Source organism: Cnephaeus nilssonii (assembly GCF_951640355.1).
Source record: "Cnephaeus nilssonii genome assembly, chromosome: X".
Classification (NCBI taxonomy): domain Eukaryota; kingdom Metazoa; phylum Chordata; class Mammalia; order Chiroptera; family Vespertilionidae; genus Cnephaeus; species Cnephaeus nilssonii.
In genome coordinates, this window is record NC_137071.1 from 7,545,942 (window position 1) to 7,571,290 (window position 25,349).

Here is a 25,349-nt window from a genome sequence, read left to right on the forward strand (position 1 = left end):
AGGGAATGGGGGAAGGGATGGTTAGGAGGTCCTCCAGGAGAAAATGATGGTGTGGGGCCTTAGGAAGGGGGTGGGGACAAGTATCCTGATCCCTAGTGGCTGTGAAAACAGAAGATCCACATGTACGTACTTAAGAGACCATGTGGACTTGCCCAATGAGTTTATCAGAAATAGTGTGGACCCAAGTCCAGAGTATCTTCCCAGAATATTCTTCCCTGCATAAGACCTGGGGACATTTGCTGGGGGAGGGGAATGAGGAGGGTAGGTTGTGAATTTACCAATAATAGCTGAGATTGAATTTCCAACAATCTCAATGAGACAGGACCTCAGAATAAGATTCAATTTTAGTTTTGAAAAACAAAGGTAAGATTTCATATACACCCTAGTTTATAGAAGAAACTAGGAGTCTACCACAGAGAATTATCTATCACTGAGCTAAGGCCACCAATATAACAGAAGTATTGTTTAAAATTATTTTGTACTAGAGGCCCGGTGCATGAAATTCGTGCACAGGAGTCTGTGTCCCTCAACCCAGCCTGCACCCTCTCCAATCTGGGACCCCTCGAGGGATGTCAGACTGCCCATTTAGGCCCATTTAGGCTGGGCAGTTGGACATCCGTCTCACAATCCAGGACTGCTAGCTCCCAACTGCTCGCCTGCCTGCCTTCCTGATTGCCCCTAACCGTTTCTGCCTGCCAGCCTGATCACCCCCTAACCACTCCCCTGCTAGCCTGATTGATGCCTAACTGCCCTCCCCTGCAGGCCTGGTCACCACTAACTGCCCTCCCCTGCAGGCCTGGTCACCCCTAACTGCCCTCCCCTGCAGGTCTGGTCACCCCTAACTGCCCTCCCCTGCAGGCCTGGGTCCCCCCCAACTGCCCTTCCCTGCAGGCCCAGTCGCCCCCAACTTCCCTCCTCTGCCGGCCTGGTCACCCCTAACTGCCCTCCCCTGTGGGCTTGATTGACCCCAACTGCCCTCCTTTTCAGGCCTGGTCCCTCCCAACTGCCCTCCCCTGCTGGCCATCTTGTGGAGGCCATCTTGTGTCCACATGGGGGCAGCCATCTTGTGTGTTGGAGTGATGGTCAATTTGCATATTACTCTTTTATTAGATAGGATAGAGGCCTGGTGCACAGGTAGGGGCAGCTGGTTTGCCCTGAAGGATGTCTCGGATCAGGGTGGGAGTTCCCTCGGGGCGTGGGGTGGCCTGGGTGAGGGGCCTGTGGTGGTTTGCATGCCGGCCATGCCCCCCGGCGACCCAAGCAGAGGACTTGGTATCTGGGATTTATTTATCTTCTATAATTGAAACTTTGTAGCCTTGAGCGCAGGCCAAGGCAGGCTAGGGCTGTGGAAGTTTGGCTTCCTCCATCACCGGGGGCAACTCAAGCCTCCTGCTCGCTCCAGCTCCGTGGCTGCCGCCATTTTTATTGGGATTTATTTATCTTCTATAATCGAAACTTTGTAGCCTTAAGTGGAGTCCACAGCCAGGCAGGATGTGTTGGAAGCTTGGCTTCCTCCATTGCTGGGGAAACCCAAGCCTCCTGCTCGCTCTGTGGCTGCAGCCATATTGGTTGGGTTACTTTGCATATTTGCTCCTGATTGGTTGGTGGGTGTGGCTTGTGGGTGTAGCAGAGGTACTGTCAATTTGCATATTACTCTTTTATTAGATAGGATAAGGGTAGGGTGCTACAAAGAAACAAGTATAAAATTACAGTCTCAAGTTATGTAAGGGAATATTGAAGGGGTTATAGTAATTGGCATACTATCAGAAAGATATTTTATTTTCCAAAGAAATGCATCACTTTTATTAGTAGGATTAGAGAACAGTACCAATTGCTGACAGGGTCAGATTGAGACCACATTGCATTTAAGTTGAAGGGCTTCCAAAGTTTTCAAGTTATGTCCTCTTTGAGAACTTTCCTGGACATAAATGTACTTTCTCATATTTCTCCAGGAAAACACAACAAAATGAAAAGTAGCCACTTTTGAGGTATTTCTGAAATCAAAGCCTGTTGGTTCTCTCTTAGCCCCATGTATAGATAAAGGCTCAGAGGGAGACTGTTTTCCCTTAGCATCTTCTATTTCCTGAGATGATGCCTCAGAACATGTCTAGCACTGACATATGTGCCTCTAGGGTCCTTTAGAAACTAATGGGAAACTTTCCCTGTAGGGCAATGTCTCTATTTGAAAAATGTACAAGCAGAATTTAACAGGCTCACTTTCTATATATCAGTGGATCACTAAGATAAAGGAAATGGATGAGATGCAAAAGATGACGGTGCATTTTTCATTGGGTTGAGGCACAACAATGTAGAGAGAATAGCAACTAGTACTGAAGTTTCTGCATGCCAGCACACCAAGCATAGGGTTTGACTAAAGCAAGAATTTGTTTTATAGATGAAATCTGTGCTGATGCCACCAGTTCCAGTGGATAAAGATGCTGGTACTGAAACGAAGAAGAATAAAGGATACATGCCTCGGGGAGTCAAATTAAATGGATCTCCTTCTGATTATTTAACAAAGCATGAGTGGGAACAGGTAGGTAATCAGACTGTTCACCAAAGTGGCAAAGAAGACGCAGCATAGATTATGTTGTCTCTTACAATATAGAGATAAAAAGTGACTTAGCTTTATACACAGATCATATCCTTCTCACTGAATTTAACACTATATTTTTGACAGCTTTATTGATATACTAGAGTCCCGGTGCACGAAATTTGTGCACAGGGGTGTGTGTGTCCCTCAGCCCATCCTGCACCCTCTCCAATCTGGGACCCCTTGAGGGCAGTCAGACATCCCTCTCACAATCCAGGACTGCTGGCTCCTAATTGCTCGCCTGCCTGCCTGCCTGATTGCCCCTAACTGCTTCTGCCTGCCAACCTGATCATCCCCTAACCACTCCCCTGCCAGCCTGATTGACGCCTAACTGCTCCCCTGCCAGCCTGATTGCCCCTAACTGCCCTCTCCTGCCAGCCTGGTCGCCCCTAACTGTCCTCCCCTGCAGGCCTGGTTGCCCCCTACTGCCCTCCTCTGCCAGCCTGGTTGCCCCCAACTGCCCTTTCCTGCAGGCCTTGTCCCTCCCAACTCCCCTCCCCTGCAGGGCCGGTCTCCCCCAACAGCCCTCTCCTGCTTGCCTGATCGCCCACAACTGCCCTCCCCTGCCAGCCATCTTGTGGCGGCCATCTTGTGTCCACATGTTCAGCCATCTTTGACCACATGGGGGTGGCCATCTTGTGTGTTGGAGTGATGGTCTTTATTATATAATTCACATACTACATAACATACTTATTTAAAGTATATAATTTGGTGTTTTTTGATATTTTCACAGTGTTGTGCATCTATCACCACAATCTAATTTTAGAACATTTTTATCACGTAATAAACTCCACACCTATTATCAGTCACTCCCCATTTCCTCCCCATATCCCTACTCTCCCAGCCCTGCTTCTCCTAGCCTCAGGTAACCACTAATCTACTTTTGGTCTTTTCTGGAGATGTTACAATATGTGATCTCTTGTGTCTGGTTTCTTTTACTCAGTGCTTTTGCTTCATGCTTTTGGTATTAATTATAACTAAGAAGCCATTGCCTAACCCCAAGTCATGAAGATTTATTCCTATGTTTTCTTTTAAGAGTCTTATAGTTTTAGCTCTTACATTTAGGTGTCTGATCCACTTTTAGTTAATTTTTGTGTATGGTATGAGGTAGGTGTTAAAATTCATTCTGTTATGTGTGGATATCCAGTTATCCCAGCACCATTTGTTAAAAAAGACTGATCCCACTGAATTTTCTTGGCACCCCCACCAAAAATCAATTGACTGTAAATATGAAGGATTATTTCTAGATTCTTAATTATAGTCCATGATCTATATGTTTATCCTTATGTTAGTGCTACACAGTTTTGATTACAGTAGCTTTGTACGAAGTTTTAAAATTGGGAAGTGTGAGTTCTCCACACTTTTTTCTTCTTTTTCGAGTTTTTTTGGACTATTCTGGGTCCCTTAAATTTCCATATGAATTTTCGGATCAGTTTGTCAATTTCTACCAAAAAGCAACTGGGATTTTGGTAGGCATTTCCTTGAATCTATGGATCAATTTAGGTGCTATTGCACTCTTAATATTATATCTTCAACTCCATAAACATGGGATGTCTGTCCATTTCTTTAGATCTTTAGTTTGAACAGTGTTTTGTAATTAGATATTTATTGACCAGGTCATAAAAAAGCTGTCATTCAGTAAAATTTTTACAATTTTTGGTTTGACAATTTCAGGAAAGAATGGTAAGTAGTATTCTTTCTTGCACTTACCACCCAAAATACCCAGCATGTCAGAGGAGAGAGGGTGTTCTTGAGAAGAGAGATTATCTCTGCCTAGGAATTTGTTTCACCCTTTATAAAAGTTTTTGTTTGAAAGCCTCAGAATTAAATCTATTTTGTAGCCACAGTCTGGGTAAACCTACTCAAGTGAATGAGTTCTAGACAGAAAAGAAATGCAGAATTCAAGGAGGGAATGATTCTGAAGTTCATTTCTATAAACCTATCCCTTACTACTTTGAATCAGAGAAAAATGAGTGTTACATATATCTTACTCATTTAATTGCTGAGCCATCTAAGGCCTGAATAGGCTAAATAATTTGTCCCAGTGACACAGGTGACACTTGAAGAATTAACTCTTGGGTCAGTGATTATTCTATTTCAACAGAGTCCCATCATATGTGCATTTAATTTATGTAAATTTCAACTATATACATATGGCAAAAAGAAGAGAAATGTATAAAATTTTACTTTCACATAATATATTTTACATTATCACACATATAAAATATCACACATCCACATTGCTATATAGGATTGTATACACAAAATCACATATACTGTGCTTTAAGGGTAATTTAAGAGGTTTTCCAGGGGTAATTTTGGCTATAAATGACTTGCACCTCATGTAGGAATTTAAATCTTAATCCCCTCCTTATAAAACACAACTCCTTGTGTTCCATGTTTTCTCCTTTGTTATACTAAATGCCAAGTCATATCCTCCAAACATGAATTTATGGTATAGGAGCGAGATATGATTCGGTTTAAAATGCAAGTGTTATTTTTATCATAAACACCAGCAAAGTAAATGGGTTCCATTTAATTTATTTGTAGGGTAGGGTTGTGCCCGTGTTGGAATTTAGTAGGGAAGAAAGGAGAATCATCTTTGGGTGGTTTTAATTCTCACTTCAATCAATCATCAAAAACTCTACAAGTGTCTGGAATGTGCCTGGTGCAGTGTTTCTCCAGTTCTGACCAGGTGCCTGTCATCCCAGAACAGTTACCCAGCCAGTTCTGTTCTTTTCTCCACCTCACTGTCTTTTCCCTTACTGATGTCTAGCTCCCCTTTAATGCCAAACCTATAAATAGCTGTACTATCATGTTTAGTGGGACAGCCATTTCTGGTCCTCCTCTTAAGACCCACTAGAGTAACTGTACAACTTAAAAATGCATGCTTCTTCATTTCCTCAAAAGAAACACGTGGAAAATATAGACTCTTAGAATCATGGTTTGTTAGAACTTTGATATACTTTACAAGTCTTATGGCCCAAACCTCTGATTTGAAAGATCTAGAAACTGAGATCCAGAGAGTTTTCTCAAGGTTATACATATTTAGTAACAAACTTAGTTTTTCTCACTACTGTTTAAGCTCCTGTAGGAGACGTTTGAATAAAGAAACATTATACGTAGATTATAGCCACAAACGGGAATCCCCCACATTTCTATTAACATATTCTTAGAAACATGGGACTTTGGTCCTGGGCATCATGTAGACTGCTTTTGCTTATTTCAGCCCCAAAATAAAATGTTATGCTAATAAAATACTTGTGGATTTAGGAGAACACATTGTGGAAACCAACCAGTGGCCAAATGTATTGTTGAAACTGAAATGTACTTATCAAGAGGGCATAAAGTCAAAAGAGATGCTTTAGGAGGTATTCTTAGATAAGCAGTTGTCTGTATTTGTGAAAGGAAAAAGGCTTCCTCACCTTCTGTGCTCAACAGTACAAACACCAGGGCCTAATGTGTGTTCATTGCGGGGAAACGGCTATCTCCTTTGAACATGACAATTAAGTTCTTTCAATAGAAAATACTTTTGTAGATTCAGCAATTGTGAAACATTTGTGATGGATTTAAAAAAGTCAAGGGCTGATTCTTCATGATTACTAGGTATTTCTACATTAGTTACTATTATTGCAACATTGGTTATTGGGGATGAGCAGAAAGGGATTGTGGTGGCTATATCATTAAAACTATTCTCGAAGAGATTCATGGGGGATAAAAATATGAAACAATTTTGAAGGAGGAATGAGAAATAGTAAGAGTTTGGGATAATGTAGGTAAATATTTCTGGAAAAGAAGTTGGAATCTAGAAAGATAAACTCTCACTTGTAAATAGCAGCCTAATCTATTTGTTGTTTTAAGGTCATCGATATTCTGTGGAGTGATCCTAGAGGGAAACGAGGCTGTTATCCAAACACAAGTCGAGGAGGGGGCTGCTATTTTGGGCCAGATGTCACCACGAAGTTTCTTAATAAAAACCGTTTGAAGCTGCTCATTAGATCTCACGAATGTAAGCCTGAAGGGTATGAAGTCTGCCATGATGGGAAGGTAAGTTAACATTGTTGGTGACACCATCATAGACATCCTTCCTCCAAGCATAGTCTTTCTTCACAGGATATGTCTCACCTAAAGGCCCATGGGAAGATGTCTTCCCTGGTACCTAGGGAGAAGGCCATGCTTTGGTAGACAGAAACAGGAGACTGCAGGGTTTACATACATTGTTGGACGGGGCCTCTCTGTCCCTTACCCTAAGGGATATTTGGTTTAATTCCGTAATCTCCCCTAATCCCAAAGACAGAAACTGACATGCAACACTAAGTACACACAGAGAAAGGCTTTTACTGATTGGAAGACAACTCGCCAGTAAGGTGGGGTTGAGAATGTACTTATCCTCATTGAGCACATAAAAGGCAGCCATGAATCCAGTTTGCTCTCTTTCACCTTTGCATGTTCCTGGTGCAGGGCAGAGCAACAAAATACATTTCCCCTCCACTCACTTAAGGAGGTGATCTATAGGAAGTCACTCACTGTAGTTAGTTAAGCTGCAGCCACTAAAATGGAGTATATTGTGCTCCTGCAGTGGTGTGTGATAAGGCTAGAAGAGGTGAGGACTGAAGAACTGGTATCTTGTCCCAATTTGTCCTGGGATGCCCCTTTTTCTAATACTTAACAGTGATGAATACAAAAGAATATAAATTTGCATGTTATTTCCTTCTATTTCAACACTTTTGCTTTTCCTAACTATATTAGTACATTTCAGGCTCTTACTAACAATTGCGAGGTGGTTAAGGCAAGTATTATTTAGAGACTAGAGGCCTGGTGCACAAAAATTCATGCACTCAGGGGGGTCCCTCAGTCCGGCCTGTACTCTCTCCTAGTCCAGGACCCCTCGGGGGATGTCTACCTGCTGGCTTAGGCGCACTCCCTGGGGGATCGGGCCTAAGCTGGAAGTCAGACATCCCTCTGGGAGCCCTCAGGGAATGTCCGGTGGGGAGCAGGCCTAAGCCGCAGTCGGACATCTTTAGTGCTGCCAAGGAGGTGGGAGAGGCTCCCGCTGCTACTGCTACACTTGCAGCCATCAGCCCGGTTTGTGGCTGAGCAGAGCTCCCCCTGTGGGAGCACACTGACCACCAGGGGACAGCTCCTGCATTGAGCATCTGCCCCCTGGTGGTCAGTGCACATCATAGCGACCGGTTGTTCCTGGTCGTTCTGCCGTTAGGGTCAATTTGCATATTACCCTTTTATTATATAGGATTGTTGGTAATAAGAAAATGGAGAGAAAATAGCAGTGACTTATTAGGACAGGATTTAACCTAAGCTAGGTTTCTTGTCACTGACAGATGTTACCCTCCATCCTCCACCACAGCCCCAAAGCCAACAGAATGGCCATGGTCCCTTATTTTAGCCACTATTTCTATGCCCTTGAAGCACTGGTTTTGTGGAGGGCCCTGGGCCCTCTAAATCAGTCAGTTCCAAGCAAAAGCAAAAGACTGATACTAGACAAGCTTTATTTTGAATGCTCAAATATCACAAGGAAAGAAAATAAAGGCTTTACCCCCTTGGAAAATTTAGAATTTGCAAAACAGAGCATTAAGGAGGATTCTAAGATTAAAGCTGAGATTATACACAGGATTGCAAGGCCATACCCTGTGAGGATGAAGGCTAGAAATCAGTACTTCTGGGAACACTGATTTAAAAGCCTTGTTTCTCTCCAGTGGAATCATGGGAAATCTTGACAGACTTGAATGATTTGTATGGATTCTGAACTTCATTTGATTTTTGCTTTTTAAAGACTTGAGCTATTTCTGACTTTATTGAAGGACATTTTGAGAATTACCTCTATGTAAACCTGATCCTCTCTTTCTTTAATCAGGTTATTACGGTATTTTCTGCTTCTAATTATTATGAAGAAGGCAGCAATAGAGGAGCTTACGTCAAGGTGGGTTTTAGTACAACTCTTCGATTTTTCCAGTACCAAGTAACAAAGGCAACATGCTTAGGACCTCTTCATCAAAGGTGTGTATACTCTAAGGGGAATTCTTTTTTTTTTTTTTTCTAAGGGGAATTCTGAACACTGGTACTGGTGATCAAATAGAACCAATCCAAAGTGACTAAGAATAGCCACGAGGGTGAAGACAACTACTTATTGTTTACTCATTGGTATGGAAATAGTTCCAGACACAAAGTAGCGAATACATTCATATCTGATAACAAGAAGAGCAATTTTTAAATTTATACATCTCTTTAGATGGATAAAGTGGTCAACATCCAGTCCTTAATTGAATGTAAAAAAAAAAAAGAAGGTTCCCACATCACCCAGCCCTATAACCTATAGTTTTTGTCTGTCCCTACCCTAAAACAGCCCAGTCTGGAGTTACTTGTCTCTTCTCTATCCAGCAGTGTATATGACAAAAGAGTTGTGTGTGTTTCTCCATGTAATGGCATTCATAGCTTGTCTTCTTTTTATCTCTTTAACAGTATATTTTTAACATTTTTCATTATAAAATGAATATATTATTAAGAAGTGAGACCAAAAATATATAGATAAAGAAAATGTTAATCATCTCTCCCCCTACTTTTCCATAATCCTTTTCCCCGTAGGTAACTGAAATTAATAGGCTGGTGTGGACCTTCCACCCTGGTCTCCTTGCTCCTACAAAAATAAACAAGCAATTGTTCATTCATTGAATAAAATAACAAATTGAGCACATACTATGTATCTGACACTGTTTTAGGCACAGGTGATATAGCAATAACCCAAATAAGCAAAAATCCTTTCCCTCATCAAATGCATATCCTAGTAGGAGGAGAAAATCAGTAAACACCATACATACATTTCTTTTTATAAAGAGAAAATCACACTGCACACTCTATTCTACAACTGACTTTTTCCCTAAAGATTCTATCATGAACACCACTCCATGTTAGTACATATAGACCTAATTCATTCTTTTTAATAGATACATAATATTCTGTAGTCTACACATGCCATAACAGTTGTAAAGTGAGTAAATCTTACTCAAATAATGACCATCCAGAATGGTTCCAGGGTTTTGCACTTAAAAACAATACTATAACAAACATTTATCTCTCTGTGTGTATATATATATGCATAAGTTTTAGTTCTGCTTTTAGGTAAGATTTCAAAATATGAGATTTATGGATTTATAGGTTTAAAATGTTGCTGGATACTCCAAGAGTTGTAATAATTAACAACCTGAAGAACAATATACCGTTTCTTCACATCCTCATTAGTCTCAGATATTATTACCCTATTCTTATTTTTGCCAAGCTGAGTTTACCCATCTTATGTTTTTGGAAATTGCATTTTCTCTTCTTTGAATTTCCTATGTATATTATTCCCCCATTTTATATTATTGTGTTGTAAGAGTTCTTTATATATCCTGTATACATGTCACTTATTAGATATATGATTTGTCGAATCTAAGAAGCCATTGCCTAACCCCAAACACATTCCTATGTTTTCTTCTAAGAATTTTATTGAGTAAGCTTTTACAATTGGGTGTCTGATCCATTTTGAGTTAATTTTTGTATGGTGTAAGATAGGGATCCAACTTCATTCTTGTACTTGCGGACATTCAGTTGTCCTAGCACAATCAGACTATCCTTCCCCCATTCAATTGTCTTGGCACACTTGTCAAAAATCAATTGACCATAAAGGTACATGTTTATTTCTGGACTTTAAATTGTATTCCATTGATCTATATGTCTATCCTAATGTGAGTAATACACTCTCCTGATAACTATACCTTCGTGGTAAATTTTGAAACTGGGAAATGTGAGTCAAACCTGGTTCTTCTTTTTTGAGATAGTTTTGGTTATTCTCTGTCCCTGACATTTGTCTATGAATTTTAGAATCAGAATCTCAACTTCTGCAAAAAATGCCAACTGGGATTTTGATAGGGATTCATTTATATCTATAGATCAATTTTGTGGCTATTGGCAGCTTAACAATATTAAGTCTTCCAATCCATATTATTCTATTTATTTAGACCTTTCATTTCCTTATTGTGCTTTTCAGTGTACAAGTCTTGGACATCTTTTGTTCAATTCATTTCTAAGTATTTTATTCTTTTTGGTACTATAGTAAGTGGAGTTCTTTTCTTTTAAAAAAATCTATATTGTTGAAAGTATTACAGATGTCCCCCTTTTTTCCCCCATTGACCCTCACTTCCTTCCCACTCATTTCCCCTCCCCAGGCCTTCACATAAGTCCATGGGTTATGCATATATACATATAAGTTCTTTGATTGCTCTCTCCCCTCCCTGCTTCCCTCTAAGAATCCTCAGTCTGTTGCATGTTTCCTTGTCTCTGGATCTATTTTGTTTGTCAGTTTATTTTGTTCATTAGATTCCACATGTAAGTGAGATCATGTGATACTTATCTTTCTCTGATGGACTTATTTCACTTAGCATGATAGTCTCCAGGTCCCTCCATGCTGTCTCAAAGGGTAAAGGATCCTTCTTTTTTATGGCTGCATAGCATTCCATTGTGTAAATGTGCCACAGCTTTTTTATCCACTCATCTACTGATGGACACTTGGGCTGTTTCCAGATCTTAGCTATTGTTTCAGATTTCTTAAGATATATTCCTAGAAGTGGGATCACTGGGTCAAATGGCAGTACCATTTTTAATTTTTTGAGGAAACTCCATGATGTTTTCCAGAGTGGTTGTACCAGTCTGCATTACCACCAGCAGTGTACTAGGGTTCTCTTTTCTCCACATTCCCACCAGCACTTGTTTGTTGATTTATTGATGGTAGCCATCCTGGCAGGTATAAAGTGGTACCTAATTATTGTTTTAATTTGCATCTCTGTAATGACTAGTGACATTGAGCATTTTTTCCTTATGTCTCATTTTTCCATATGCCATTTGTATGTCTGCTTTGGAGAAGTATCTGTTTAGATCTGTCCATTTTTTATTGCGTTGTTTGTCTTCCTTTTGTTAAGTTGTATGAGTACTTTATGTATTTTGGAAATTACCCATTATCAGATGTATCATTGGCAAATATGTTCTCCCATTCAGTGGGCTCTCTTTTCATTTTGATGCTGATTTCTTTCGCTGTGCAGAAGCTGGATTTCTTTTCTTAATTACATTTTTGGATGGTTCATTTTTAGTGTATTGAAATACAATTTATTTTTTGTGTTTTGTGCAATATTGATGAACTTCTTCATTAGTTCTGTTAGTTTTTAGTGGATTCCTTAGGATGTTCTATATACAAGATCATATTATCTATGAATGGAGATAGTTTTACTTGTTTTCTAATCTGGATGTCTTTATGTCTTTTTCTTGCTTAATTGCCCTGGTTAGACCCTTCAGACCAATGTTGAATAGAAGTGGTGAAAGCAGATATTTTTGTCTTGTTCCCAATCTTAACAGGGACACCATTTAGTCTTCCATCATTAAGTATATTAGCTGTGTTGTTTTTTGTAGATGCCCCTTATCAAGTTGAGGAAGTTCCCTTCTATGCCTAGTTTGTGGAGTGTTTTTATCATGAAAGAATATTGGATTTTGTCAAATATGTTTTTGTCCTTTATTCTATTAATATGGTATATAACAGGGGTGAGGTACTTCTGACCTGCAGGCCTTATATGGCCCACGAAATCCTGTGGTCTGGCCCTGCCAAGGCATTAGGGGTGAGTTAATTAAATGTTTGACTAAATATAGCAGGCTAATTTTGAAAAAAAAATGTTTTTATTGCCCAGCTGATGTGGCTCAGGGGTTGAGTGTCGACCTATGAACCAGGAGGTTATGGTTTGATTCCTGGTCAGCACACACACCTGGGTTGTGGGCTCGATCCGCAGTGTGGGGCATGCAGGAGGCAGCTGATCAATGATTTTCTCTCAGCATTGATGTTTCTATCTCTTTTCCTCTCCTTTCCTCTCTCTGAAATCAATTAAAACTTTTTTTTTTAAAGCAGAAACTGGTGAGTGGTAACATAATACATTAACATGAAACAGAACATGATAATTTATGTAATTTTCACCTAATAATTGTTTTCTTAACATAGGGTGAATACCATAGAAAGTAGTGCTATCAGGATATTGAAAGAGAGAATCGTTTCACGAAAAACTGATCTCATTCATAGTTTCCAGCTTCAAGACCGCACTAAATCAGGTAATAAAATTATGTAATGCTTACATTTCTTAACATGCCAGGTTATATACAAATCTGTTTTTATTTTCTTTGCTTTCTTAAGATCTCAGTTCTCTATTTTTACTAGTGAGGAATGACAGAGATAAAATAAAATATAATCCACTATATGCTTGGAAAAGGGCGTAGTCCTCCTTTTCAGTAAGCTTCTTTCAAACAACAATCCTGAATTTAAATTCTATTTTGGTAATATGTCAGACTAGACACTCTGGAAGGCCTGCCTGTTAAAAAATAGCTAGAATCTAGAGGCAGAATTGTAGTGCATTTACCAGCCTCACAGTAAGTATGATAAATCTCTAGGCTGCATCTCCTTTCTCTATGAAACTGATTTTGGACTTAGAAATTCCAGAAGTCTAAGAGTATAAATTTGTATTATTTTAAGCCACTAATTCTGTGGTAATTTGTTATAACAGCAGTAGGAAACTAATACAGATGCCTACTCTTAATACTGTTCAGCATTTTACTAGGGATATTAGCCAATGAAATAAGGCAAGTTAAAACCATAAGAATTAGAAAGGAAAAAATAAAATGCCATTATGTATTAGTCAGAGCCTATTCAGAAGATAGAAACCACAACACTGTTTTGAATAGTGAAACTTAGTATAAAGAATTATTAACTAGTAAAAAATGATTAATTACTAAAGGTGATAAAAGAATATAGGAATAGGATAGGGAACAGCTACTATCTCTAAAGCTGAGAGAGGGTACCCAAGGAAGGAACAAACTTGGAAGAGTCTCCTACTTCCAACCAAGGCTAAGATTCAGACCTCATCAGAGAGGGTGTGACTGTGGCTCACTGCAGGGAGTAGAATGTCACTGATATGTCTCAGGTCAGAGTTGGTCTGCAACTAGAGGGACAGGGCTGGAGAGGATGAAGCCACCCACTGTAATACCAGCAAAACTCTCTTTGAGGTGTGCACCACTGTGTCTCCCACACACTGCTGGCAAGGGTGACACCACTGTGGTGTCAGCTAAATTCACTAGTGAGTGGGAAGCAAAGCATACAAGAACCATTTCTTCTGCCATGTCTTAGAGTATTCTTCCTGAACCCTCTGCTGACAAAGCCTAACATTATACCAGCTGCCAAAAAAAAAAAAAAAAGGAAATATTTACAGGACTCAGCTCCAATATCACAAAACAGGGCAAGGAAGGGTACATTTGGAGCAGAGTGGTAATAAATTGATAATTAGTGTAGCTAGCAATTAACTTATTGATAATAAAACCTTAAAATATACCATTTATAATAGATAATCAAGTACCAAGGAAGAAACAAAATGATTGATGTGTGAGACTTCTAAAATATTATTAAAAGAAATGAAAAAGAATTGAAATAAATGGGTAGATATTATTATGTTCAAGGGCCAATGTTGTCAAGATATAAATTCTCCCCAAATTGAGCTACAGGTTCAATGCATCAAAGGGGCATGTATGGAAATGTTCTTAGCAGCACTATTTGTGATAGCCCCAAATTGAAGATAATCCAGTGTCTGCCAACAGTAGAATGGACATATAAATTGTGAATATTGTTTTATTTTCTGTTTATTCAAAAGCATTTCAAATAAGCATGTCTTGAATCAGGAAAAATAAAGATTTATATTTTGAAAAACTACATATCGTATTAGGGGATTAAAGGGCATTTAATCTGGGAAAATGAAAAGTGAATAATATGTCAAAATGTTAAAGATAAAAGTAATCTTTTGTCCTTCATATAACTTTTCCTTTGTATCCTTTTGCATTTCAAATCTTCTATTATAAAATACTTTATTTTGTTAATCAGAAAAAGGAAAAAGACATCTAACACCCAAAGTCTGACTGCTTACACATAACAGTAAAGGAAAGAGCTGGGGAATACCAAAGACTTTCTTTAGTAGTTCCTCCCATGGAGCCGTGGGGCCTGGTAGGATAAACTGGAAAGGGGAGCAGGAGGCACTCAGGCATTGAAACCCCAGGCTTCCCACTGGCTCCCCTGAGGAGGTTGCATTTTAAAAATCAAATTATGAACCAATTAATAGGCTTTTTTTTCCTTTTTCTTTTTGGTTGTTATTGTTAGGAAAAATTTCTATGGGCCAGTGGGCTTTTTCTATGGAACACGTTTTGGGACTGAACTTACCATGGAGAACCCTGAGTTCACATCTAGTTCTCACAGACGATGATGGGAATATTGACTACATGACCTGCTTCCTCGATACTCACATCCAAAAACCTGTGAAAGAGGCAAGTGAAACACAGCCCAGGCTAAAACCTGGCTATAAACACCCTTTGGGCAACCTGTAAGAGTAACTTGGGCCTTTGAAAAGTTGGGAGTGGAATCATCTAATGGACCGGAATGACAATCTTAGGAAAGGCCTTAGAGGGATCTCCCAGGTGCATTGTGGTCTATTCAGGAAAGTGTGCATTCTAATGATAAGCAAAAAAGAGAAAAAGCTTCTGCAAGCAAATCATGTCAAATGTGTGAGTCCTCTCTTAAGTGCTGTCCAGCAGAAGTGCAGATGTGACATCCAGTCTTTCATATAACACTCCCTTTAAAATACTCAACATATCCCCTATTAAACTGTGAGTGCATAGTCTTACTGACATGACATTTTATACCTTAAGGACTTTTAAAATATATATTTGTATTGATTTCGGAGAGGAAGGGAGAGGAAGAAAGAGATAGAAACATCACTGATGAGAGAGAATCATTGATTGGCTGCCTCCTGCATGCCCCCCACTGGGGATGGAGCCCACAACCCAAGCATGTGCCCTGACTGGGAATTGAACCATGACCTCCTGGTGCATAGGTTGATGCTCAACCACTGGGCCATGCTGGCCAGGCATCTTAAGGACTTTTAAAGTTTAGAATCCTTTATTAAAATGGAAATACCCCAGGAAGAGTTGTCAGACCCCCCCCCCCAATACTTATTAATTAATGACTCATCAGCAGTTAGTTATAACATTGGGCTGAAAGTGAGCTGATGGGAACTAAGACTGGAAGGGTTGCAGGGGAGGTGAGAAGTTAAGAGCAGAGAGAGGAAGTAAAAGTACAGGTGGGAGCCTCAGATATTCACAGGAAGGAGACTTTGGGCCTCACTTAAGAGGCAATTTACCATGGTGACTGAGCTCATAGGCCTTGGTTTCAGGCAGCTGAGATTCAAATCCCACCTACCAGCTATATGAACCTTGGGAAACTTACTTTACCTTTCTGTTCTTTAGTCTGTAAAGTCGACATAATAGTAGTTCTGTTCCTTGGGGCTGTGTTAAGGACTGAATGAAACAACCCACAGAAAAACTCTCAGTGCAGAGCCTGGCACACCACAAGGTGTTCTCAATAAATGTTGGCTGTTATTTACTGCTTCCTGATTCGCTTTGGCCCTGTCCCTTGGGGAGTGCAGACTGCAGATCCCTCAGAACGCAAGAGCATGGTCTTCTATCTGATTAAAGAGGGTTGGGACTCCAAGGAAGGCCTGCCTTTTCGAATGGCTATCTAAATCCCCTACTTTGAATTGGTGATGGTGCTTTATGCTTGTTATGTTTACTAAAACTGATCTATGTTATTAATTCTATGTTTTAACACTTAGAAAATCTTTATTTTAGGCTCAGTCAGCTCTCATTGAAACTCTGTACAGATACCGATCTGATCTGCAAATCATTTTTAATGTCATTGACTCTGATCACTCAGGTAAAGGAACTTTGATTAGTTCACTAGCAGTAAGCAAAGGCTAGTTTGTTTCTCTGAACTATTGCATACTTTATCCAAACTTGATTTAACTTTGGGTAGGGGAGAACTCATCTTTAATACTATTGTTATTTTAGTTTGGCTACAAACTGTATTCAAGACTATATGCTCCTATATAGGCCTATGTATCCATCAGTCAGACAAGAATAGCTCCTTTTATAAATCACCAGCACAGATGCAAAGATAATTCACTGTTCATTTAAACATCATCATTACTCCTGGCAATAAAAATCATTCCTAGAGTTCTGATTCTATTTTTGGGACTGAGGGCTATGGAAACTTATTTTCTGCTTAGCTTTGATGCACAATTACTTATTTTCAAACTTTTTATTGCTTGTGGAAATACTTTATTTTTTTTCATTAAACTTATTGGGGGTGACATTGGTTAATAAAATGATATAGGTTTAAAGTGTACAATTTTATGATACACCATCTGTATATTGCATCGTGTGCCCACCACCCATATTTTCAAACTTTAAAAAATCATCAGATAATCCTTAACTACAGAAATTATTGAACACCAAAAAATTAATGGTAAAAACACAAAAGTAAATTATTGCCTATAAAAAAATGACAGGGTCATTGTTTGCAATGCTCTTATTGAGTCCCAGCATATCTTTTCCCTCTGCATGTTAGTGAACTTCAAATTGGGACTATTCAATCTGTATGGCTTCCACACCCCTCCCTTCGGTGGGTCTTAAAATGAACACTCACAGCCTTCTCCTATATTCTTTTAGGTCTTATCTCTATGGAAGAATTTCATTCTATGTGGAAACTTTTTTGTAGTCACTACAACCTTCATATTGGCGATTCCCAAGTTGATGAGCTTGCTGAAAGAATGGACTTGAACAAAGATGGAAGCATCGACTTCAATGAGTTTTTAAAGGCTTTCTATGTAGTACACCAACTTGACAACTTGAGCAAATCCAAGACCCAACTTGCTTAACAAGAAGTAGAGCTTTCCCTTCTTAAGAATATGGTCACTAATACAATCTTGCAGTACCAGTAGTAGAAACAATAGACCCACTTTCTGCCATGAGCAGATGTGTAACGTGGGTATTAGAAGTGCCTAGTAAGCTGTTTTGTTAAGACTAGGTTAAATGTCAGCTCCAGTGGTAGGACTCACACATTTCTAGAGAGAAACTGATTTTGAGCCTAGTGTTGGTCTCTTTGATGTCCACTAACCAGAAGACCAGAGCAGTTTAGAAACACACTAAAAGAAAGAAAACTGTAGAACACAGAAAAAAAACTATACCATCTGTAAGTGGCCTAGGAATAGGAGGAGGAATACTGAACTATTAATGTAATAAAATATTTCCAGCTTTCAACTGTAATCTTTGGTGATGCCATAAACCAGTAATTCTTAATTGTGGGGGAACCACCCTTCAGGGTTGGGGGCTATGTCAGATTCTCAGGGTAAGCTGTGGGAATGTATTATTTGAAAACATATTATTTTGTTGTTCGTTGGAGATACAAAGTGAACACTTTCAGTTTGAGCCTTGCCTTGAATATGGTTTGACACCTTCATAGGTAAGATGAGGCCTTGGTTATGCATACATTGTGCAATTTATTCTGCTATTCTGATGGCATATCAAACCACAAGAAGAGATTTCTGTTTAAAGGCAAGTGTATTTTGATTTTTCTCTAAGTTTGAGAACTTCTAGATCTATCAATATGCCAGGGTAGATATATTTTCTACAACACTGCCTGCTATATACACCAAAATAATGGATAAAATATAACAAATATATTTTTAAATGTATAACTGAGCTGGTAGGAAAGTAAAAGAAAACCCTATGGGGTAGGGGAAAAGAGCATTATTAAAATCATAGCAATGTTAACATTAGACAGGATAGACTTTAAGGCAAAGAATATAATTAGGCATAAAAAAGGTCATTACTGAATGCTAAAAGGAGTGATTCACCAGGAAGATATAATAATTATAAACATGCATATAATAAAAGAGCTTTAAAATTCATAATGTAAAAATTGACATAACTACTAGAAGAAATAGAGGAAGATTTTGAATATACCTGTCAGTAATTGATCATGTAAATAAGTTAGTATATAGAAGATTGGACAACGAAATTAATCCACCTGATTATGTGTGTGTCTGTATGTGTATACTCTGCAATTAATTTTAGAGAATGCATATTATTTTCATGCACACATGGAACATTTATAAAAATCGATCATGTATTAGACCAGTGATTTTCAATCTTTTTCATCTCATGGCACACATAAACTAATTACTAAAATTCTACGACACACCAAAAACTATATTTTTGCCAATCTGACAAAAAATAATAGGTGTAATTTTGATTCATTCACACTGGATGGCTATTGTGTTGGCTGTTGTCATTTTTTTTTATTTGACAGTATAAGGGAAAAGAGATCAGTGCCCCTGGCGGAATGATCAGGTATTGCATGTTTTAAAAATTCTTGCAGCTCGCCAGTTGGAAATCACTGTATTAGACCACTAAAAATATCTCAAATATCAAGCAATCGGTAACAAAGAGACTATATTCTCTGATCATAATGCAATGAAATTAGAAACCATATAAGAAGATAATATTAATGACCAAAAAAAGGATATAACAAGCTCTAGCAGAAATTGCTAAAAATACCGTGAATAACTTTATCCCAATAATTTTTTTTTAAAAAAATTGGAGAATGGACGATTTCCTAGGAGAAAATATAATTTACTAAAGCTGACTCAAGAACGAAAGGAGGATCTAAAGAGACACATAAACATTAAAGAATGTGATGGCTTTGTAATGTGTCAACTTGAATAGGCTGAATTACATTTCTCAGAATTCCCTTTCTTGTATGTTTCTAGTTAAGGTAGACCATGAGGGAGACTCTTGAGAGAGATGGAAGACAAAGGGAAGCACAGCCATTGTGTAGCTCCTACACAGTGTTGCTGAGCTGCTGATGCACCTTGTTGGTGTGAGGCCCAGCCAGGCCTGCATCACTCTACATTCCCTTAGATCCTGTCAGCTTCTCTGACTCCTGGGCCAGGTGTGTGTGTTTAGTTCTGTGACAAAGGGCCCTGGCTTCTGCAGAATGACCTGTTCACCAAGGCCATAGGCGATAAGAATGGACTGAGTCCATTCTCGTGGAGTGCCAGTGAGAGCCTGTGGGTTTGAGCCTGCTTCGGATCTTCCCTCCTGACTGCCTGCCCTGTGGGCTTCAAGGTCCAACATCAGGTATGGTGTCTACAATCTGACAAGAGTCTGCTTAGCTAGCTTCCACATTTGCATAAGTTACTTCTCCTAGTGGATGGATGGATGGATGGAGATTGTGTGTGTGTGTGTGTGTGTGTATCACCTATGGGTTTGGCCTCTGCTTGAACCCTGATTGATACAGAATTTGGTGCTGAGAGTGGTTCCAGAAGAACAGAAGCTTAAAGATGAGTGCTCTGCATGCATACAACCTGATGTGCACAGAGCTGCCCCATTATCTCACATGAAAATCCACTGATGATCCCAGGGGAGTGGTTTTAAGAAATGTCCAATCTCTGGCAGTACCGGATGGCCTTTTGTTGTTGCTTCCTAGATCATCTGGTTATTGAGTCTCAGGTTCTTTCTGGAATTTTTATTTTCTCCCTTGGGCTTCTAATCTCTGGAATTAATTATCTGCCTTTATTGGAAAATTTACCTAAAAATTTACTTTGATTTTACTAAAGATTGCTATTTAATGTTGTAAAACTTCTGCCCAATATGAGCTGTGCTTAACCACAATTCAATTTTACAAAGCATACACACACACACACACACACACACACACATACACACACATACAGGTATGGGCAAAGGTGGGTTTACAGTTGTGAGTACATGAAAAACAGTTTATTCTTTTTAAAAATATATATATATTTTATTGATTTTTTACAGAGAGGAAGAGGGATAGAGAGCTAGAAACATCGATGAGAGAGAAACATCGATCAGCTGCCTCTTGCACACCCCCTACTGGGGATGTGCCCGCAACCAAGGTACATGCCCTTGACCGGAATCGAACCTGGGACCTTTCAGTCCGCAGGCCGACGCTCTTTCCACTGAGCCAAACCGGTTTCGGCAAAACAGTTTATTCTTGTATTATTATTTATTATTGTATTTTCCATATGAATAACCATAAACCTACTTTTGCCCAACCCTCTGTGTGTGTATGTGTTTATGGAGAGTTGTGAAATATCTCACTTTTAATTTATATTTCTTTATTACAAGTGATATTGAGCATCTTATTAGTTTGTTGGTCAGTCTATTTTCTAAGAAAGTCTTGTTCTTATCCTTTGCTTATTATAATACTGCAGCTGTTTGTCTTTTTCTTACTAATTTTTAGGAACTTTAAAGTTTTTGATGCTGACCCACTGTTCTTTATTTGTGAAGCAGATATCTTCTCCCAGTGTGTGACTTGATTTTTCACTTTCTTTCTGACATATACCTTCAAGTAAAGTTCTGAATTTTTGTTTACAATTTGTAATTTTTGAATTTTACCAAAACCCCAAAATATCCTTTCCAACCATGGAAATATCATAAAGGTGCAGTTGATCCTTATTATTCACAGATTCTATATTTGCAACTTCATGTACTCACTAAAATTTATTTATAAATGAAAATCAATATTTATGGTGACTATGTGCAAAGTAGTGGACATTTTGAGTCACATTATGTTCCCAGTTGAGGTCGAACAAAGTGATGGTCTGTCTTCTTCCAGCTCTCTTGCTGTAAACAAGTGTCCTGACAGTCTATTTAGTGTCACATGGGATTTTTTTTTAGTGTTTTGTTTTCATTTTTATGTTTTTTGTTGGCGATCTTGCTGTTTATAATGCCCCCCAAATGTAGTATTGAAGTGCTGTCTAGTGTTCCTAAGTGCAAGAAAGTGATGAGGTGCCTTATGGAGAAAATTACTTTATTCAGACATGAGTTATAGTGTTGCTAGCCGTTGAGTTCAGTGTTAACCAACAATATATATTAAATGAAGTGTTTTAAAACAGAAACACACATTAAACAAAGTTATGTTGTTGATTGAATGACAGAAATGTTGTTATCAGAAGCTCACAGTGACCAAAGGAACAATTGTTTCTCTAGGAACAATTTGCAAATTCGGTGGTCACAGAGATTATAGAGAACATAACTATTGCAAATAATGAGAATCTACTATAATAGTATTCTTCAAAAAGTTTTAAACATTTTACTTTTCAAAAGCATTTAGCTCTTCCACCCACTGGAAATTTTGGGGTGTGATATAGAAGCACCATTTACTGAATTGTTCATTCGTTCCTGCTCATTTGAAATGCCACCTCTGTCATATTAAGCTCTAATTCCAGGCTTTCTGTTAGGATCCAATGGTCTCTCTGGTCTATCATCTGACGAATACCTCATGTGTTAAAAACTACAGCTTATAATAGTCTTGATATTTGCTATTATGAATTCTTTTCCTCCACCTTTATTCTCCTTCAACATTTCTTTGATCCTTTAGTCCTCTGTACACATTTTAGGATAAGCTTGTTAATGCTGGGAAATCCCCTGTTGGATTTTTATGGAAACTGTATTACATTTATAGATTAATCTGGACAGAATTGCCATCATTACTGTATTGAGTTTTCCTATGCATGAACATGGTGTATTTTTCCCCAGTTATTTTAGTCTTTGCTAATGTCTTTTAATAAAGAATTTCTCATCATTATTGTAATCTTTTTTTTTTTTAAAGATTCATCCAAACATATATTATGGTGCTGTTGTTTTTTCTGTCTTTTAATTCTGCATGCTCTTTTTTTCATAGGGTTTAATTCTAATGATTTTATTGTTTCCCTTCTAGTCTTCAAACATTTTATACATATTCCATTTATAATCTCATTCTGGTTATCTCTCTGTATTTGGAGTTTGTTTGGGTGTAATTGTATGTTTGTCTTATGTACAAATCTTGATCAGGTTGGATTGTTCATTCTTAGACCTTGTTTTTTTTTATTGTGAATTCATCATTAACAGGGCTTGTTTTGTTTGTTTTTTTCTGTGAAAACCCCATGATGTTTGGGATGTAGGAGCATCTCTTCAGAGAAGTCTTTGTTTGCTTCTGCCTTGTGCCTCAGGAGTGTCTCTGCTTCAGGAATAATTCTTTCATTATTTTTTAGTCTGGAGTTCCTGAGATGTGCGTAGAGTAAAAGCGATGTGAAATGTGGTCCTGTGGTTTAGTATTCTCAGCTTTTCTTTTTTTCTTCCACCTAAAGCCCTGTGGTCTCTCTTGTTTATAAATCTTTCATAAATAGAATAGTCCTTCGAGGGTCTTGGCTTTATGCAAAGCTCTCAGTTCCAATTCCCTACCTCCCAAAGCCAAAGCCTCATTTGCTACTGCTGTGTGGGAATTACCACCAAAGCCCTAGGCTCTGGAGACAAATACCCGCCACCCCCATTAGCTCAAGCACTCACCCCTCTGTTTTGTCACTTCCCTATTTGTTTCTGGCACCCGGGGATTTGCTTTTTTAATTTATGAGCCTAGCTGTACATTTAAAATAATTATGTTACATTTTACCCAGTACTTCTAGGTGATTATAGTAAAAGGATTTTCAGATTGTCGGAGTCTACTACATTTCTAGAAGCTGGTAAATACCATAGACTTTTTTATTTGCTATCCTACCTAATAAAAGGGAAGTATGCAAATAACCATCACTCTGCTATGCCCACCATTGGGCCGGCGGCAGGCTGGGGGCGGGACTCGGGGTGGCCAATTGGGCTGACAGGAGGGCCGGTGGCGGAACTCGGGGGTGGTCGATTGCGTGGCTGCCAGCACCAGTTTTCCGCCAGCAGCAGTTTTCCTCTGGCCACCCACCGATCTGAGCGCCTCCCGATCGGAGTTCCTCTCGGGGTGGCTGATCGCGCTGGCTGGAGGCGCTCCGATTGGCAGGTGGCCACAGGAAAACTGCTGCTGGCGGAAAACTGGTGCCGGCAGCCAGGTGAAGGAAGGTCTATTGCACGAAACTTCGTGCAACGAGCTTCTAGTTTGTTAATAATCTTGAGGGCTTCATATTTTTATCTGGACAATGATTGAATGTTCATAATATGCCATGGTGCTTGAATTATGCAACGTGTGTCATTTACCGGGTCTCAATTTTTAAATTTTGGTCGAACTTATTTTTGAATATTTTTCCTCTTTGATGTTGGAGTTTGTTTTTTTTTTTTTTTTACATAAATGGGATCATATTATATATATTTTTGAACAGGGGCACTTTCTTTCCTTTAACCTTTCCTCCCCCAGCACAAGCATGGCCTTCATCATTCCTTCTCCCTCACATAGGGAAGCCATGTTAACCTAATACATGGCCTTCCATATTTTTATCTGTTCCATATAAACCTATATATAGGCCTCATATGTATATATTTTACGTAGTAATACATAATCAAGGTGGATTTATTGTTGTATATTGTATAAAAATGGGATTATGTTATACATAATTTTATGCATTCTGCTTTTCTCAACCAATAATATCTAGTTGAAATCCCTGCAAACTCAATGGCTCTAATTCAGGGGTGGGGAACGTTCAGCCCACGGTCCATATAAGGCCCACAAAACCATTTGGTCCGGTCCTGCCAAGGCATTAGGGGTGAGTTAATGAAATGTTTGACCAAATATAGCAGGCTCATTTTTAAGTTGATAATTTTGAATGGCCCGAGAATGATCTTATAAATATCCAAATGGCCCTTGGCAGAAAAAAGGTTCCCCACCCCTGCTCTAATTCGTTTTCTTTTTTTGAATGCACTAATCATGAGTATACTATTTGGTGAATTTCCACCATGAATACAACCATGTAACCACCACCCAGATTGAGAAACAGAACATTACCAGTGTCCCAGGATCCCCATTATGCATTCTTTCATGAACCTCACCCCCACCCTCCACCCCAACTCAAGGGTAGCCATCATCTTAACTTTAAGAGCATTGGTTTTTTTAAGCCTGTTTTGTGCTTTATAGATTTGGAACCATTCAGTACATACTTTTTTGTATAAAATTATAACGTTCATAATAGTTGTAGTTTGTTTATTTTGGTTACTATATAATATCCTATTGTGTGGATATACCAGAATTTGTTTATGCATTCTACTACTGATAGGTGTTGGGGTTATTATGGACAGTGCTGCCATGAACATTTTGCTTATTAATTTATTCTTTTTAATGGCTATATAATAATTCAGTGCTATGGCAGACCAGTCTTTATTCAGCCATCCTGCTTTTAATAGTTGTTTACTTTGTTTCCAGCTCTTTGCCACTAAGGCAAAGCAATAAATATTGAACATATGTCCCTAAATAGGGGTACTAATCCACTCCTACTAATGGGATAGTCAGCCAGAAGTCCAATTGCTGGTTAGTATAGTAAATGTCTTTTAAAATTAAGTGCTGTTGTTCTATTGTCTTACAAAAAAATCTTTGGCAGTGCCATTTCCATCAGAAATTTATGAAAATTCCCTTTTCCCTCATTTATACCAGCATTAGATGTCATAGTTTAATGCCTTGTGAATCTGATGGGTGTAAAATATCTCATAAGTGCTTTAATTTATATGACCTGCCTACTAGAGAATCTGAACAGCTTTTCATGTGTCTGGACTTGCTTTACTGTGAATTATATATTGATATTTTTGGTCATTTTTATTTTGGGCTATTCACCTTTATTTAATTCATTTTGTAAGGTATTTTTGTTTAGTATACAAATTAACCCTCTGTCGTTTGTATTACAAATTTTAATTCACATCTATTGTTAATTGACTTTGTTCATGTTACCTTTATCATACAAAAGTTATATTTTAAATTAGAGGCCTGGTGCACGAATTTTTGCACGGGTGGAGTCCGGCCAGCCTGCCCCAATCGGGTGATGGT

The 25,349-nt window shown here is 38.7% G+C and overlaps 1 protein-coding gene across 2 annotated transcripts in view; it reads left to right on the forward strand.

Moving 5' to 3' along the window:
- Positions 1-22,164, forward strand: part of PPEF1 (protein phosphatase with EF-hand domain 1) — a 132,386-nt gene extending 110,222 nt beyond the window's left edge. For both annotated transcript variants that reach the window (XM_079764511.1, XM_079764512.1), the window contains exons 17-23: positions 2,396-2,536; positions 6,455-6,640; positions 8,466-8,608; positions 12,624-12,730; positions 14,817-14,980; positions 16,340-16,424; positions 17,219-22,164. In XM_079764511.1, coding sequence (XP_079620637.1) covers positions 2,396-2,536; positions 6,455-6,640; positions 8,466-8,608; positions 12,624-12,730; positions 14,817-14,980; positions 16,340-16,424; positions 17,219-17,427 — 1,035 coding nt within the window. In that variant the 3' untranslated portion in view covers positions 17,428-22,164. The remainder of the gene's footprint in view (positions 1-2,395; positions 2,537-6,454; positions 6,641-8,465; positions 8,609-12,623; positions 12,731-14,816; positions 14,981-16,339; positions 16,425-17,218) is intronic.
- The last annotated feature ends 3,185 nt before the right edge of the window (positions 22,165-25,349 follow it).